Source organism: Coloeus monedula, assembly GCF_965178545.1.
Source record: "Coloeus monedula genome assembly, chromosome: 3".
In the NCBI taxonomy this organism is placed as follows: Eukaryota; Metazoa; Chordata; class Aves; order Passeriformes; family Corvidae; genus Coloeus; species Coloeus monedula.
In genome coordinates this window covers 31621255-31639639 of record NC_138783.1, presented here as the reverse complement: position 1 = coordinate 31639639, position 18385 = coordinate 31621255, and the positions used below count along the sequence as shown (strand labels likewise).

At 45.1% G+C, this 18385-nt stretch overlaps 1 protein-coding gene across 1 annotated transcript; it reads right to left on the bottom strand.

Annotated features, from left to right (window-relative positions):
• Positions 1-1099: 1099 nt before the first annotated feature.
• On the bottom strand, positions 1100-17616 carry USP35 (ubiquitin specific peptidase 35; the record flags this gene model as incomplete). Its single annotated transcript, XM_082278966.1, has 10 exons — positions 16920-17616; positions 15628-15763; positions 11233-11362; positions 9725-9826; positions 7713-7871; positions 6766-6959; positions 6559-6652; positions 4927-5033; positions 2435-3650; positions 1100-1270 (listed from the first exon to the last, which is right to left on the bottom strand). Exons 1-10 carry the CDS (start codon positions 17599-17601, stop codon positions 1100-1102), a joined length of 2991 nt encoding a protein of 996 aa, XP_082135092.1. The 5' UTR covers positions 17602-17616.
• Between the last annotated feature and the right edge of the window lie 769 nt (positions 17617-18385).

The window sequence follows — 18385 nt, the reverse complement described above, 5'->3', positions numbered from 1 at the left end:
AGGAAGCTGTGGTCCTGTAGATGTGCTGCCCGGGGCTTGAGTTGGCCATCTGCCATCGAAATCAGCCCCTGTCCCATTACTGATTTATATAATACATTGGTTTACATAGTATATATTGATATTGGGTTGATATAACATATCTGGTTGGGCTACTCCCATTGCAAATCAGCATTAAAAAAAAATAGATCTTGAGTTAAGGAGAGGTCTGTCATCTGCTGCTCAGTTCAGGGTATCCCAAGGCAAAGCCCAAATTTTAAAGGGCAGATCCAGCCCAGAAAGCCATCAAATGACAGCAGAAGAAGGAGACTAATTGAGTCCTAAAGACAATCTGGAAAAACAGCTGTGTGTCTAGGCCTGCCGTGCACACTAACAGCATCCAGAGGTCATCAGTAATGCAGTGGGTCTTCACTGGAGCCCAGAAACCCAAACTGGATCAGGTCACTCTCTCTTGGCTGGAGGGGTTTATGCCCCTCAGTCTCTTTTGGGTATCTTGCAATGCAGCATAAACCCCCTCTGGCTGACCTGCCACTGCTCGCTGTTACCAAGCAGGCTTACAAGCTCACTGCCCCACAGACCAGCATTGCTACATTTTGGCATTTTCAGACTTTTTTCTACCTTCAGAATTTGTCATGGTGGGCTCCCAAACCACATTAAAAAGAAATACAACTGACCAGAGGTCCTCCCAGAACCAACTTAGCGCCATGGGAAGGGCTGCAGACGGGACATGCATGGGATATCTTCATCCTTAGGGCCTCGCTGGGTCTGTCTTCCTCCCCATGCCTGTCCCCATTGCCTCCCCAGGCTGGTGGCATGGCTCACAGCAGGCAAGACATGGCTATGCTGAAGCAAAAGGACACTTCTCTGAGCTGTCGGCAGCTGCTCATCTCTGCGTTAGCTTAGGTACATTAAGGCATGAAGACCAAGTGCATAGGAAGCAGCGAGACCCTCCAGGCGCCTCCAAATCAGCCCCTGAGACCTTTTCCATTGAAATGTTTCTCAAATCCTCCTCCGAGATGCTCACCGTCATTGGGGTGAGGAAGAGGAGCCTCTGGCTTCAGGTTGGCCCCGTGGACACTGCCCATCTGGTTTAAGCCATTGGCTAAAAGACGAGTCCATGGAAGGAGCCGGATCCGCCCCCACCCGCTGCTGGGCTGCAGCCCCCAGACGAGCTGTCATCATCCTTGTCCCTGTCCAAGTCTCTCCACCAGAGTGGGGATTTCGGCAAGGCAGAAATATAGGCGGCTCTGTTCCGCGCTTCTTTTTCCTGCTCCTGGGAAAAGGAAGGGGGAAAAATAGCACAAGGATATCAGCAGATAAAGAACTCAGGTGGGGGGATGCTCCCACCATCCCTGAGGAGCCAGGAGCCTGTAAGGTTCCCCCTGGGAGCTTCCTTCAAATTAAACTGGGGTGTGAATACCATGTGCTCTAGAGCTCAGCAGGAGGGATGCAGCAAAGCATTGCAGCTCTCCAGGGATCAAACCCAGCCCTCCCATGTCACCTATGGGAGAGGAGGGACCCCTCAAATCCCCCCACATGCAGCTCATGTCATATGAGACACTGCTGTTTGGAACAGGTTGAACTATATCAGTTGAATGCAATCTGTTCTAGTTTGTATTCCCAGCTCACCCATCTGCCCAGGGAAGCTGTGGATGTCCCACTCCTGAAAGTGTTCAAGGCCAGGTTGGATGGGGCTTGGAGCAGCCAGGTCTAGTGGAAAGGGTCCCTGCCCATGGCAGAGGGGCCGTAACTGGATGGTCTGTAAGTCCCTTCCAACCCAAACCATTCTATGATTCTATGATGAGAAGAGAACAAGGAAAAAAAAAGACCTGGCTTGCAATGGCTCAGGTAAACATCAGAGGTGGTAGGAAGGAGCACCTAGTTACCAGTGAGTGAAGGTAGGAAGGAGAGGAAAGGGTAGAATGTAAGGAACAAGTTTTTTACAATGAAGGTGGTGAGGCACTGGCACAGATTTCCCAGAGATGCTTCATCCCTGTGAACACTCAAGGTCAGGCTGGATGGGGCTCTGAGCATCTGATCTAGTTGAAGATGTCCCTTCTCATCCTTCAGGGGAGGTGGACTAGATAGCCTTTAAAGGTCCCTTCCAATCCAAACTATTCCATTATCCTATCTTTCCCAGGCACTTCAAAGAAAATTTCAGGTTGAGCTTCCAGGGGCAGACAATAGCAAGTCAACCCCAAGCACAGCCACAAGGTGTCTTGTACCGATCTCAGCACCCAGTTTCATCAGGAAACTATAACCTGTTTATATCTGGGTGCTAAAAAGGAGAAGGGATTTGGCTTCAGAGAGTGGGTGGGTATCTGCAGGATTTTAACCACGGGACAGGATCCTACTGCTGCCTGGATGGGTGGGAATGTGGCCCATGAGTCAGACAGTCACAGGATTGCACCCTGCTCTGCACAGCAGCGGGAGTTACCTGCAAGAAGAGGATGTTGTCTTTGGAAATGGCTTCCATCAATTCCTTGTGGAGAGAGGGTTCGCCATGCAGGCGGCCGGCCTCAGCCAGAGCCTCGTGCAGCAGGCAGCTCTGCCGGCCCGGACGCTGCCGGTAGAAGAGGACGTAGGCCGTGTCTTTGGGGAAGAACGAGGTGACGTTGCTGACCGATTCGAAGGAGGAGAAGGAAACTCTGGTGTCATTGAAGAGGTACCACTGGATTTCAAAGTCCAACTGTTTGTCAGAGGCTGGTTTTGGCACCCCATCCCGGGGCTGCCCGTCAGGGACAGTGTCGGTGCACTCCCTGGAGTAGCAGTAGTAGTGGCCACTCTCAGAGGAGATGCCTGAATGCACCACCACACTGCAGAGGTCATACACAACAGTCATGAAGCCGCTCCCTGGGACAGCACCATCCTTCCCATGCTGGCAAACCTCCTCAGTTTCCTCTGGAGCAACAAGGATGGGTAGCTTGAGTACCACAGGGATGGAGACATTGTCCAAGATCTTCTTCCTCTTCATAGTCCGTGGGTCGAAGGAAAACCGCAGCAGTGTGAGGATGAGGTAGTGTGGACCCTCTGTCAGCTCTGCCACCTTCTCAGCATCCTGCAAGGATGCACATTTCTCACAGTGGTATTTATTCTCTGCTGTCAGTCTCTCTGGGGATAGAAAATAGTTGATTAAATCTGGCACGGATCTGGAGTCCTTGGGAGCACATGCCTGCTCCCCAAAAGTTGAGAGAGGGTCTTTGGCTGCATCCACCCCAACATCATTGCCACGTACAGGATTTGCTGCTTCTCCTGGTTCCTGGAAGCGTAATGTTTCCACCGACACCGGTGGGGCTGCATGGTCACTGGCCTTGGGGGCCTTCCTCCGGATCCAGGGAGAGCCCGTAAGCTGGCCTGCATTTTCAGGAGGCTCAATGAACTGTGGGCCAATTTCTTCCACTGGTAGAATAGATGTGCTCCCACGCACATTCCTGTCCGATGGAGGAAAAGCCAGGGACAGATCTGTGAAGGCTTCTTCTCGGGAGGAAACATTCAGGCACTTCAAGCAGCGGATCTTTGTCATCATTTTACCCCCAAACATCTTCTCAATCAATGTCTTGTTTAAGTAATGATGCTCCACCGCCTGAGACATCAAGCTGGATTCCTTGAGTTTCTGGTAGATCCTTTTTCCAGTTTTTTCTTCTTCATGCAATCTTTGGCAGGGGAGAAAAAGGCTGCATTATGCACCAATACAATGCCAAGAGGTAGTTTCTAAAGTAGGGCTCTGTTCTTCACTGCAAGGGGTTAATCCCAGTTAACCTGCCTGTACCCAGGGGTTCTGATGCTGTGGGAGAAAGGTGGGAAGGAGTCAGACAGGATTTGGGAACCTGAGTCTTCATGTGCCACTGACCCCACACTTCTAGAGGGATCACTGAGACACCAGAAATTTGATATTTCTAGGTAAAAGGCAAAAATCAACATTTTACAGAGGAGGCTGAGTGGCTTGTCAGGCAAATCTCTAAGGTTGGTACAATTTTAGATTAGCTATCAGGAAAAATTTCTTCAATGAAATGGTGAAGGGTAGTCAGGCATTGGAACAGACTGACCAAGGAAGTAGTAAAATCACCATTCCTACAAGTGTTAAAAAACGTGTTAATGTGTCATTTAGGGACATGATTTAGTGGTGGACTTGGCAGTGATGCCTCTTCCTGGTCTTAAAATCAGGAGTCAGACACGGTTAGAAGGGGAAAAGGGATTTTACCTTGGTATTTATTTTAAGGATCCTTAGGTGCACACGTCCAGGTCATATGATCGAAATGCACCCCGCAACCTGCCCACCCCAAAAGATTGGGTATAAAATTTTAGGTCTTACTAATTAGCATATCTATCAAAGATTCCCCAATGAGAGGCTCGAGTGAGCCCCCCTCCCCAAGGAGCCTTCCCTTGGATAGTTCTATCTTAGTTTACAGAATGTGTTCTGGAGAGGACCTTGGGATCTGGGGCACACTGATCCCTAACTATGAAGCTTCTAAGATGTTTAGTCTCCTAGCTTGACAAACAAGTCTAAGAATGTGGGCAAAAAGCAGTAAGAATACAGAAGTTGCAAAAAAGGTATAACAGGAGTATAAAAGAAAAGGCAAAAATTCTTCATGGCATCAGCAGTGCTGGGTTAATGGTTGGACTTAATTATCATAAGGGTCTTTTCCAACCTTAATGGCTATGTAATTCTATGAATGCCCTCTGTCTTCAGAGCAAAGGCAGAAATTTTCAAGTTGAAGTTCTGACCTTACCCCTAAAATTGTCCAAACAGGGTTTTATTAAGGAGCCTCAGACCAGTCTCACCATCTGTCACCCCAGCCCTCCACTCTCCCAACTCCTCTGAGCCTCAGCCACTTGCCCTGTTTGCATGTGAGTCAGCATTAAACATTACACTGGGGTTTAGGGATGTAGTTGTCACCAGGCTCCGAAATCACGGCATTCGTCACGTACCGGTCCAGCAAGTACTTGAGGTACTCTGAGCAGTCCTGCTGAGCTCCAGGGGTGAACCAGGGTGGCCAGGAGGCAGAGAAGAAGCTCTCAGGAGAGATGGCAGGTCGCTGGCAGCAACACAGAAGAAGTGCATTTAGTCCTAGGGATTTTTCCTCAATTCATACAGGGGGATGGAGAGGGGAGGGGAGTGGTCTTTTGGCTGCTTCACTGGGAGCACAGTGTTCTGTGCCTGATAAGGTCCCTTTTTTCCCCCTACAAAGGGTAACCCCAGTGCACAGGAAGACTTTCTTAGTTTGCTGCAAGCCAGGATGGTAAGGATGAATTTCAGACACTATTTTACATATACTTCTATAAAATATCCACGTGTTTATCGTTCAATTTTGCAATGGTTTATTGGCCTGATCCAGATAATTCCACTTAATTCAGTCTGAATTTAATTTGTCTCTCCATTTAATTTGATCAGGCTCTCTCTCACCAAATCCTTTCATTAAAAAAAAAAAAAAAAAAACAAAGCAAAAAAATCCACTAAACTCCCACCCAACATTCTGATCACTACAGGCAGGTAATCAGTGTTACCAGAAAATGTAATTGTCGTCATTAGGGAGCAGATGTCTAATTAACATGGAAAAAGACCCATCTTAAGCAAAAAAGTAACTTCAAGAACAACCCAAAAAAGAAAAACAACCAAAAGGAAATTAGCAGGAAACCATTAACCATCAGCTACACAACAAGCAAATATGCTTCTGTACTTGCTCATCACAGAACACAGACACCCTAACCTGCCATCAAAACCTAGACTCTTCTATGACCAAATATTAAATTTAACAGGATGTATGTATTTTCCCCCCAGGTCATCTGTAGTGACACAATACCACAATGCTACAAGCCAGTTCTGCCAATCAAGGCATGGGAAATGGAGAAACCTGGATGACTTGCTACCCAGCAAAGGAAAATTCACTGGCTTTCCAAAATCTTGTCTTTCTAGGTACAGAAGAACACATTTTCAAGCGAGGAATTAGATGTGACCTAGCTGTATCTCCAGGAGTCACTCAATTAAATTTCATGTTTGTCATGGAAATATTTACAATTAGTTTAAGGGTGTTATTTTTATTTTACTTTCCCTCACATACAGAGGATTCAAAGCATCTGGAATCTAAGGGGGGTTTATTATTATTCTTTTAACAAGCTCACTTTTAAGGCAATTTTCATCGATTGCTAGTGTTTTGCTGGGGAGCAGTGGGACAAGAGAGCTGCTCCAGTCTTCTCCCTTGCTGCAGAGCAAGAAACAAAACCTCTGCTTCTCAGCTGACCACAGATGTAAACTATTACCTAATGGACTTCGTTGTCAAAACTATTAGTTATTACATCAGCCCAACCCAAGAAGACCACAAGTTAAAGACAGGCAGCCTGGCGTGAACATAGCCCACTTTCCCACTTTCATGGGTGATAGGAGTTTCCCTCCTCCTCTCCCAAAATTAGCCTCCTTCACATAAACAAAATTCGTCCCATTACAAAAACCCACCAAGATCCACAGCTCCTTATCAGCACGTTGGAGCCGGCAGGAAGCGACTTGGAGACGAGCCTTTCCGCAGCCGACAGTCCAAACAAATACCTAGAACATGAAATAATTACCTGACTGTGCTCCAAAAATGCAAAGAGCCACTGGAGCTTTGTCATCAGGGGCTGGGAGTTGCCTTCAGTTAAATTCAACACTGAATGCCGAAAGCTGTGAAAGAAAAGCAGAGATGCAATCTGTGAGATGAAAAATCAGAGTGGGACACGCAAGTGGGAGCAACCCCTGGAACAGTCTTGAATGGGAGCAAGGGAGCAAAAACTCACTCTGAAGCCATGAAAAGAGACTGTATGATGCTGTTCATGTAGCAGGTGTTTCCCAAGTTAATTAACCCAATCTTTCCCGTCTCTGATTTAGATGCCAGGCGTGGGTAGAAGCAGGCCAGCTCATTCTTCTGGGAGGTCCAAGCATTTTGTCCCAAGAGATGTTTAATCCGGTCCTCATTTGGAATTGGGAGAGCCTTGGAAAGAGAGCTGTGTTACAAATCATTACCTGTCGTCACAAGGGGAAGCTGAGGGGCAGGCACTGATCTCTTCTCTCTGGTGACCAGTGACAGGGCACAAGAAAACAGCACAAAGCTGTGTCAGAGGAGGTGTAGGGTGGATATTAGGAAAAGTGTCCTGCACAGGGTGGCTGGACACTGGAACAGGTTTCCCAGGGAAGTTGTCATGGCACCAAGCCAAGAAGCATTTGGACAATGCTCTCAGGCACATGGTGTGATTCTTGGGGTTGTCCTGTGCAGGGTCAGGAGCTGAACTCCATGACCATTGTGGGTCCCTTCCAACTCAGTATATTCAATGAACCAATGACTGATCTTTTCCTATGAAGAATTAGTAATGGGCAACTGCAAAACTCGTCTGCTAGAAGCATTCACACAACTCATTTTACCTGCTCTTCACATGAACCTGCCTCCATGCATGGAAGAGTTCACCTGTTTGTATTAGTCTTTAGAGGCATTTGAGAATAATGTTATAGCTAAAACCTACAGGCACCATCAGGACTTCTGCAGGCCCACCATTAGAGAAATATCTTCCCTCAACCTGCCTACACAGGGCTCAAACTCAGAATTTTAATCCCCTTTCTTCTACCACCATTTGAGGTGTTGAGGCTAGGACATCCCTACCAGTGGGACAGTCCCTCTATTCCAGGCTACCAACAAAGATGTCATTTCCACATGGGAAGCAGTAAAATGACTGAGCAGGGCATGGCTTACTTTAACTGCTTCTAGGACTGGTTCATAGAGGTCTGGGAATCCTGAGAAGCGGAAGAACATGCAGTGGATGAGCTCAGCCAGCTGCTCTAGGGAGCTGGTTGCAGAATTGGAATCCTCCTTCTTCAAAGAGGCCACCAGCCTGGGGATGTGAGGGAGTAGCTGGAAAAGAAAAATTCACTGCAAAAATTACTCCAAATTATTCACAAAATTTTAATACATTTAGGGGAATGAAATTCACCTGCAGACAGAAAAGAGTGAACAGGAGTTGACTTCAGTGCCATTCTAGACTTCATCCTTCACCCTTTGAACTCAACAGCAACTCTTCTGTTGATTTTGGCAACCTTAGAGGGTTTCACATTGCATGACACCTGCAGGTTTGTGCTGCTGCTTTGCTGAGCAGCAATTGCCAATCTTTAGTCTCCCCTAAATCCCACACCCACGGTGGGAAGAACATGTTGACTGCCAAGTGCAGGGATTCAAACCTGCAAGGTAGATGGGATTAGCCTAAAATAAATGCCTGCTGTGCTCTATGTTATTTTATACTGAATACACTGAATTGGAATTGGTATGGTCAGATGGGTGACAACATGCATATAAGCAGCACAGTCTTTATTGTGCTTTCATCTCAAAAACGTAAAAATGCAAAAGCAGATGCAAAGGCAAGCAATCCATTGCTCACGGGCACCCTCTGCTGACCCTGCAGCTGCACAGAGAATTAATAACTTATTTCCAACCCTGCAGATGTGCCAGAGTGACCCAGGCACTTACACAACCTTTTTCATATTTATATTTTAAGTTATTTTTAGCCCAGAATAATCCTGGTGTAAAGTATCAGGACTCCAGTCCAGCCATTTCCTGGTCCCCTCTTCCTCACTTGGTCTTCCTCTGCTCTTTTTCTTTCCCTTCAAAATGTTGGGGATTTTAACTATTTACTTTCCAACAGGAAAGGTTTGTTGGGGAAGCAAATCAATTGCAGCACCTTTTTATACATCAGAATTTTGCCAAGCTGTGATGGGAACAATTCTCAAAACCCTTCCAAAGTGCAAGGGCAAATACAAAAAGACATGGTCTTGCCCTGTTGGTTTTTGGGTTTTCTAAATAAAGGAGGAAATTTATGCTTATGGGCTACAGATGGATACTTCAAGCCAAGAGCAACTAACAGCTTTTGGAGTGTTTCAATATTTGATGCCCAACTGAAGACAACACATTGGAATGACTATTTTTAGAAACCAAAGAGTTTCTCAAGAAATTCAGGTTCCTTTAAAGTATCTCAAGTTGAGGAATGAAAAGGCATCAGATGAAAATGTTGGCTAGCTTTGATTTTTCCAGCCTTATCTGTCTATTCTGTGAACTTTAGGTGAAAAGCCAAATGTAAGGGCTTTAACGAGAAAGTATAAAACCAAACGTTAATTGGAGTAATTTTTCATCACTGCTTTTATCAGTTCAATCACTACAAGCATGCTTTTGCCTTCAGCCTCACTTTTTAAATTCAGCATTCCAGAGGCAGTACCAGCAGGAAGCAGAGCTGTGCCTTAGCGCCAACAGCAAAACAAATTACAAAATATCACTGTGGAAATGAAAAGTGGGTATTGAAATGCTGCCGAAAGCTGGTTTTGCTTTTAACAGAGAATTTGTGTAGTGAAGTATTTTGATCCAGTCTTCTGGTCTTGCTGCACTGATTCTGTACAAACCTTCCAAAGACGGCCCACCACTGAAAGAAATGGGTGCCACATGTTGGTTGCAATTTAAAGTCACATGTGGGATGGGGACCACTAAGTCCAACAGACAGTGAGGCACCTGCTTAGGAAAAGCAAGGGCTGTTTAAAAATGTATTCCCTGCCCTCCACAGTGGGGCCCTCTGAGATGTTCTCAACGCAAAGGCTCCACCTAATGCACTCCAAAACCAGAGTGGCAACATCTGCCATGCCTTAGGTCCCCTCCTAACCCTGCTGCCCCACAGCCAGGTTACACTCAGGAAAATGCCCTCATCCAAGTGCCAGAGACAGCCTTACCAAGTGAAATGCCTCGTGGGAGTGCTGGAAGCTCAGCAGCATGTACTGCAGGACAGACAAAGCTCCCTCCCTCACGATGGGGTACAGCAACTTGGAGAAGACCTGGTAGGGGAGGAAAAAAAATCAAATTAGAAGGCAGGATGGCACTGCAACCAGCAGGAGAAGCAAACAGCAGGAAACAGAGGCACGGAGCATCTACCATGGCTGCTGGTCTCTTCCTACTCCATGCTGGATGTTGAAGCAAGCAGCCTGTAACTAGGTCTGCAGAGTAATCCCCTGTCCAGAGCACTGGCTCGGGGCATCCTAAAAATATTGTGGGGGTTATACTCACCCTTTCAGGCTTGTGTAATGCCTCTATGACAGTGCTGCATCTCCATACCTCCTCATGAAAAAGCCATGCAAGCACAGTAGAATGCTATGTTTTCTAAAATGTGCCTCTTCTACTTTATTCGAGTATTTGGAACTTTATCACTAACCTTGAAGACAAAGAGATAAAAAGGCTACGTAATGATACTTATTCTACTTTACAAAAAATACCTGTATACCCTCTAGTGCTCTCAGATTGTACTTCTGAGGGTTTCCAAAAATCGCATGTTCTTTTATGGGCTGTGTTCCTTTCCTATGCATTAACAATGAAAGGAAAGATAAAGAAAAGCCAGAGATGCTTGGCTACTGTCCCACTGCTAAATGCACTTGAGGGATCACAAGGACAAATACAGTTATTGATAATGTTCCAATACTGATAATTATAGAATCACAATATCATTTAGGTTGGAAAATATCTCTAGAATCATTAAGCCCAACTGTTAACCCAGCACTGCCAAGCCCACCACTAAACCATGTCCCTAAGAACACAGTCTTAGTAATGTCTATGGTGACGACTTCTGGCAGCTCAGCCAGGTGTTATCCCCATTATTCGAAGGAGGGAAGAGCAGGACCACAGCATGGAAAGTTTTTGAAATAGTGACCAGTTTCAGTACTTGATCACAGTTTTCAGAGAGAGCTAGTACTCACTGCTGAAACAGGTGATGGCAACAGCAGCAGGGGGTTTATCTACGCTAATAAAAGAACTAAACCAGGGCACAGGCTTTAAAACTGACCTGTGATTGTGTGTAGACTGATAATATGCTCACTGATATGTATTCTCCCTCTGCCAGCCAGCAATGACCCAGGCACAGTCAAAGGAGAGCATGTCACATTCCCAAAAACAAGTTTCACAAGAGCTTCATAGTTTGGGAAGGAGAGTGTTCAATTGGCTTGAAAATCCTTGGCTACTTTATTTCATAATCTTTAAGATATCAGTATCTCTGCAGACCACAACCTGAAGAATCCCAGGTTGTTCTAAGGAATATCATTCCTAGCTGCAAAACCAGTATCCCTTGGGACACCAAACTCTTTCTTCTCTATACATCTCAAGTCACATCTCATCATTTGAAAGGCAAGGTGGTATTTCAGGAGCAAGATGGTATTTCCGTGGTTCACATTCACATTTAAAAGAGCCAACTGACCTTTTCTATTTTTGAAAGAGTGACTTCGATCAAGATGCTGAACTTTTTCACTGCAGCCAAACCCTTCAGCAGAGCAATGATCCACTTGTCTATGTTCTTTCCCAGGGGCCAGGACACCCAGTCAATCATCCTGAAATGAAACACAAACTCTTAAATAAATTTAATGCACATATTGTAAAAGCCAAGCTCCACTCTGTGTCAAACCTCCTCCAAACTGATGTCCAGTCACTGGGATGAGGCAGTCTCTTCATAAGGCATTTCACATGTTATTCAAAGCACGACAGAGCCTGAAGTGGAAATACCCCAATGTCATCATCATGCTGTGGTTCATCAGAGGATCAGACCCACATCCATAGAGTACCGTGGGAATTTTTCCCACAAACTTCAGTCAAGTTCAAGTTTTTAACACTGGTGCAGTGCTCTATATACACTCACATGAGGGTTGGAGTGACGTCTCTGCATTGTCACCATTAGAAAACAAGCAACACTAGTTTGATCTCTGCATTGTCAGTGATAAGGAAAAAACCACTCAGACTCATATCTTTTAGTTCTCTGTGGGAAACATTGCTTTCCAAAAACATATTAAAAAACTCAACCTGGAAACCCTAACAGAAACCAATTATTCCTGAATGTCACAGGTAAAAAATTTCATCTCTAGCCACTCAACCAGCATGTTGTCAAGTTTCTGCAAGAAATAAGTGCTTTACAGAAGTCTCTCATAAAACAATAACCTCAGACTAAGTGATGACACATTGCTTCTGTTTAAAATTAATGTTAAACAACTGGGAAGTAATTAAGATGTGGGATCTCCAAGTATCAAACTTTGCTGACCATTTCAGTACCTTTGATTTGAAGACATCCCAGGCCTTCAGGCTACACCTCAGCCCAGTTACCTTACCCAGTTAGTTCCTTTTGCTTATCAATTTCTATCTCATGCAAAATATAAGAAGGGAAGACAGATAACTAACCACCACAAGGCAAAGAGCAGGAATTAATGAACTGGAAAAATTAAAGTCTAGACAGTAAAAAAACCTTGAAAAGCAGAATACGTTAGGATGTTGAAAAATAATAAGTCAAGCCAAGCTGGATGATAAAGCAAATGCCAGAGAAGCTTCCATAGACATTTGCACCAGAGGAGAACAAGGAGAACCGTGCAATCACTGTATGTGGTGAATCTGATGAAGATTAAAGATATGATAGGGTTTCTAGATGTTACTTCCAAACTAAACACATGCATTGACTCCATATTCAGCAAGAGGAAGGAATTGATCAGGGTGACAAATGGATGTAGGAAAAAGATATGAGAACAAAAACTAGAGCAATGACAGCTGATACAAAAGCAAGACACGAAGTGCTCATGGACTCCAAACAAGAGGAGTTAATGATCTCCATCATGTAAAATTCAACTCTGGTTGGTTTCAATGACTCTAACTTTTCCATGGTGCTTTATGTGGGAAGGTGGTTCCTACAATGAAAACAGGCAATGAGTGGGAAGAATGGATAGAGTGCCACAGAGGGTCATCACAGGTGCCAAACTCAGGTTTGTCAGGACATTGGAATTTCTAGTTAAAGGACAGAAGTAGATCATATCTGATTGGCTCCCTGAAAGGAGGCTACAAACAACGTTCTTCAGGATCTAGTGATGATAGCATAAATATCCTGAACAGGGCTGGGAAGTTTGTGAAGATGCACAGCTGTCAAGCATCATCAACACAAGAGGAAGATCGAGGAGTCACAAGGAAGACCCTGAGGATTAGAAAAGTAGAACTGCAAGGAAATGTATTGTTTCAAAATGCATTCAAGGCACTAGAAATGGAGGCTACATTACAATAACTTATCTGCTTGAAGACAACCAGGCAGACACCAGGTGACTACAAGTTCCCAGTGAAAGAGCAGCCATGGAAAAGACCAGCACCATGCTGTGCTGCAGAGGGAAAGGTGTTCTCTATAGCAAAACAATGACACCTCAGGCTGTGGTCAGGCTGCCATGATGAACATGATGCATAAACACCACCATCTGTGCCCAAGACCAATGAACTGTGTTGAAGCAACCTGCTCAGGTGGTGAGAGTAATGAAGAACACTTCCTGCAAGAACAGCTTAAAATAACCTGGCTTGTTTAGCGCAGCCATGAGAAAGCAGAGATGGGAAGGGACTGCTCTTCCTGCACATATTGAAGGAATAAACACCAGGGAGGCAAAAGATATTTCAGCTATTTCTGTTGGCATAAGATCAAATGAACTGTAAGATGGCCAGAAATACACACAGACTGGCTGTCTGAAGAGAGATTCAACCCACTAAAGCAACCCAGTCAGTGGTGGAAGAGCTGTGAAAGAACAGCAGTGGGAGCACTGTCCTGCTTTGAGAAGCAGAGTTGAACATTCATGAAAGGGGTCTGTAATGTCAATGCTATAAAGCAGGTAGATGGATCCAGAGATTCAAAGGTCCTTTTTCTCCCTGTCTTCTTTAAACAGGCATAAAATAACCTTATTTGCTTGAAGCTATATTTTGCCAGCACTGGTGGCTGTTACAGTGCTGCCCGTGTTGCTAGAGCAGGAAGAAATTACATTTTAAATTCATATTGCACTTTCTACTTTGTAAGATCCACAAATATTTTAGTCGTGATGACCCCAATTTGACAATGGAGTCACTGATTTGGTATGCTAAACCTTTAGAAGCCCAGATCTCCAGAGGTAGCGAGTGCCTGCATAGCTGTGTGACATCAGATGCCTTCTGCATCTGGACCTGGGCTCTTTGGAACAGATACACCCCCAGGGAAAAAAAAAAAGTAAAACCCAAATCTGTGAGTACCTCTGATGTCACGGATGCACAATAATAGAGTTTATCTAAAAACAGACAAACTCTGTAAAAGAGATTGTGGTGTACACTTATGCCAGCAGGTGACAGCCTTGCTTTTTTTTCTACCACTATTTGTCTTTACATGCTTGACCAGAAGCTCCATCCTAAGTCCAGTTCATTCCCGTGCTACTCCCAAACCCAAACTTCAGAAGAAGACACTTCTGCATGCAACCAGTTTGTCAGGGATACTAAGCTGAAAGATTCTTCAGTATGTCCATTTTCCTTTGATTTTCTAGGCATGGAGCACACACACCAAACAGCCAGTGGTCATGCTGGTTTTGGGGCACCCATCTGCCATTAACATGCTGCCAAAACTTCAACATTTCTCCTAAGCAATCTTAATTATGTTTTGCAGGCTCTGACTAATTATTTACTCATCCTCCTACATGACAAAGAACGTTTTAAGGAATGATGCAATCGATTTGGCAACCTCTATATTTAGATATTGGCACTCTTAGAAGATTCATCATCTGGAGCTTGCAGCAGCAGGTGTCCAGAAGGAGAAAAAGATGGAGAAGAGGGTTAGGAACTGAACTGATTACTTAATATTTTGTCTTGGGTTGCTCTGGACTCTGGGAAAATCATGACCTTCCCCAGCAAGCCAAAGAGAAGTAGCCCCTTTCTGCATACATAAAATTCCCATCAGGAATAACGTGTTTCTGTCATGTAACCTTATTGGGAGGGACATGCAAATCCTGTAACAAGAAGAGGAAAAAAGATGCTTCCAGTGAGATCCAGTCACAGCAGCTCCCTTGTGTTAAGTGCACACACCACTGCATGTGAATATCATCTATTTAAATGGAGACCTCTAAGGAAAGCATGGGTTAAAGATAGAATCATGGAATGATTTAGGCTGGAAAATACCCTTAAGATCATTGAAGATACCCCTAAGTAAGTGCAGAACAAGGCACAGTAGCACTGAAAAGCTGTAGGACTTGGACATAAGGGTGCAAAGAAGATTTGGTGATGCCAAAGAGGACACTGGTGCTGCAAAGACCAGGTCTGGCATGCCCAACCCACTACTCTTCATCAAGCTTTGACAAGGTCTCCACTGACTCTGTCTGTCCAGCTGCAGCACACCCACCTGACAAAAGCCAAGGTGGGACCTAGAAACAGTTGGGCATACCTCCCCCACATAAGTCTTCAGCTGTGACTGGTGGCTTAAGATGATCTCCTTCAGAAGGGAGACAGAGATCACAATGAAATAGTGAAAAGGAGATTTTTGGGGAGACAAAGTCCTCAACAGCTTCAGGGGAAAAAAAAAAAATCAAACCTCTTCAAGACAGCCTGTGTTGGACATCCCATAATACTATTTATTTCTAAGAAAAGAAACTAAATTAAACCAAACAAATATAATAAGTCATAATCATAGCAACAACCATTCTTTATTCCTGTTCTCTAGGACCTCAGGGCTAGAAGAAATGATACAGAAGTTTTCTTTTTCCCTACACACTCCTCACCAGGCAGCACCAGCCAAAACCACACAGAGCATTTCTCCAAACTGAGTTATGACACTCACTAATGCAGCCTCTCCTACCTGCCAATGGCCATCATCATTTGCACATCAGTGATGCTGTCATCATTGGTTAGGTTTCTTATGACACCATCCATGAGCTCCAGAGGGACAAACTGAACCACGCTGGCCAAGGCATTGGATGGCGCTTCCTGCTCCTCTGCAAGACATGGATGAGCCCCAGCAATGAAGATGTTAGTCAACAAGAAAACCAGGCACACAAGGTCATTTCTTGTCCTAAAAACCAAATCATTTCTGCCCACATAATTAGAATCATAGAATTGTTTAGGTTGGAAAAGTGTTCTAAGATCAATTCCAGCCCTTAACCCAGCACTGCCACTAAACCACATCCCCAAGTGCCGCATCCACACGTCATGGAGTGGATACTGAGCTGCTGCCAATGAGCAGTGTAGAGTCCACCACTAGCTGTGTTAGGAGGATAATTCCCCAAATCCCAGTGCTGCACATAATGAAGCTGGATCTTAGCAGATGGCTGTTCCCTGAAGCCATACATAGCCCCAAGGGAGGAAGAGATCACAGGCATGGCAACATGTTTGGCCCAACTCAGGTACCAAATTTCCTCTGCTTGCTCTCTTTTTACTCAGTACTGCATATAATTGCAAAAGGATGCCACTGCAATTTTGCTTGCCTCCAAATGGGCCTCCTTCCAAAGGATGAGGCTGTCATACTGAAAAACCCATCTCCTGTGGGCTTAGGAATAGCTAAAGCAGGAGCTCGCCAGCCTTTCATGGCACGGGTACCTCCAAAAACCTTCTGAAACCCTCCACAATAACCTAAAGGCTGCAGAAGTTGGATAAATATAGTCTGTGTCACCTTAAGATGCAACTACCCTCCAGACAGTCAGTAGGGCTCTATACCTCTAGGTCAGTGAGAAATAACAGCTTAGCTTTATCCCTAGTGTCTGGTACGGAGCAGGCTGTGGGGCACCACCAAGTCAGCCGTAAGAGAGTGGCATTTCTAAAAGCTCTCAAGTTCCACTCTAACAAGCTGCAGGTAAGATGTTTTCCCTTAAGCCTAGCTGATGCTGGAAAGTGCTGAACACACAAACTTGTGCTGCAAATGCTTCAATCCTGTTAACAGCTCCTGCCTGCAGACTCTCTGTGGTTTCAGGGGCATATTGTTTTCCCAGCTCAGAGCCCTGGTAACTTTTAGAGATGCTTGTCTACTATATTTCATCTGTGGCTGCATTTCTGTAGTGGATTAAAACCCTGCAAGATAACAAACTAATTGAGTTTGACTTCATCAGAGCCAACATTTACACACCCAGCCTTTTTTTATTATTATTTTTAAATTACCTGTTGAAGAAATGATAGTGAACAGTTCTTTCAATGAGGGCAGGATGGCTGAGGTCTGAGTCCTCCAGATCCTCTGCAGGAGACCACTCACTTTGTTCACCTGCTCCAAAAACTCCATGATCTCCTCTTCCCCCTCGGAGATGCACTGGAACTGCCCAATGCACCGGATCAGCTGCTGACAGAACAAGAGCTGGTGTTTTCCCGTGGGAATGCACTGAGGATGCTGGGTTAAGAGTTTGCTGATCTTCGCACACTGCTTGGGGCTGGGTCTCTCACAGACTTTCCGGAGCACCTCGATCCTCAGTAAGCTGAAGATGCTGTTTGCTGATGGGCTTTCCAGGACAAATTGCAGTCCTAACTGGATATAATCAAGTACATAATGGCTTCTCTTCCCCAGAGGTCCATAGCCTTCTTGGAGGAGACTCAGCAGGAAGCGGACGTTGAAGAACTCCTCAAATTCCTCTGGGTGATAGTGGCCATAGACCTCCAAAACCTCTTTCCCAATCTCTCTTTTATACTTGGTGTCTCCAGTGAGATAAAGCTTGGTGGACAGCTCCAGCATGGACCAGCACTGCTCGCTGTCCATGGGCTGCTTTGCCGCCTCGATGACACGCCTCACAAGCCCTTGCTTCACGTTGTTGGGGTAAGAGGACATCACCACAGCTTCTAGTATCTTATCCATCTCTGCTCACTGCTCCTAAAACAGACGGACAGAGCAGCAGGTTAGTTCAAGGAGGGTCTGCTGAGCCTTCAAGCCCAGGTTGGGGCAAGGGAGGTCAAAAAAGCAGAGCTATCTGGAACCACTCTGAAGAAGATAATTCTTGTGGCCTTTCCATGTAGCATTCAGAAAAGTTTCCACTCTGGTGATGTTTGACTGAGACTAAAGCCCCCAAACTGAATGAATACACAAAGATACAGAACTTCTTCCAATTAATCACACATTTGAGCATTTTTGTCCTGCAAACAACCAACTCCAGACCCACAGATGGGACAAGTGGGGAATTAAGGGAGCCAAGGTCTTACACTGGTGTCTGCTGGATCAGATGTCCTCAAGAGGAAAAGATGGTCCTGATGATTGTCTTCACATTCAGGGAAGGAGAGAAAAACCCTGGGAAGCAGAGCTGGGATTGCAGCCTCTCTGTGCAATGGCAGAGGTGTTTGTTCAACATTTACACTGTGCTGTCAGCCACTCCATCTGAGTGGTGCAGTCTTGGCTGCTCCCCAGGGTCCTGCCGCATTTGTATGCGGGATCAGAGTGAGCAGGGAGAGAAACTGCAGAGTCAGGCAAAGTTTCCCATTTGTCACAGCCTGAATTCACCAGCAATAAAGCATTAGAGAAGAGTTTTTTAAAAAAACAAGGATTTCCCCCAAAAAAGCTCAGAAACATTTATAACCAGGTGTTGGACGCACTACTGCACAAAAAAAAAACCCAACAGAACCCAAACCATTATAGAGTAATAAAATTA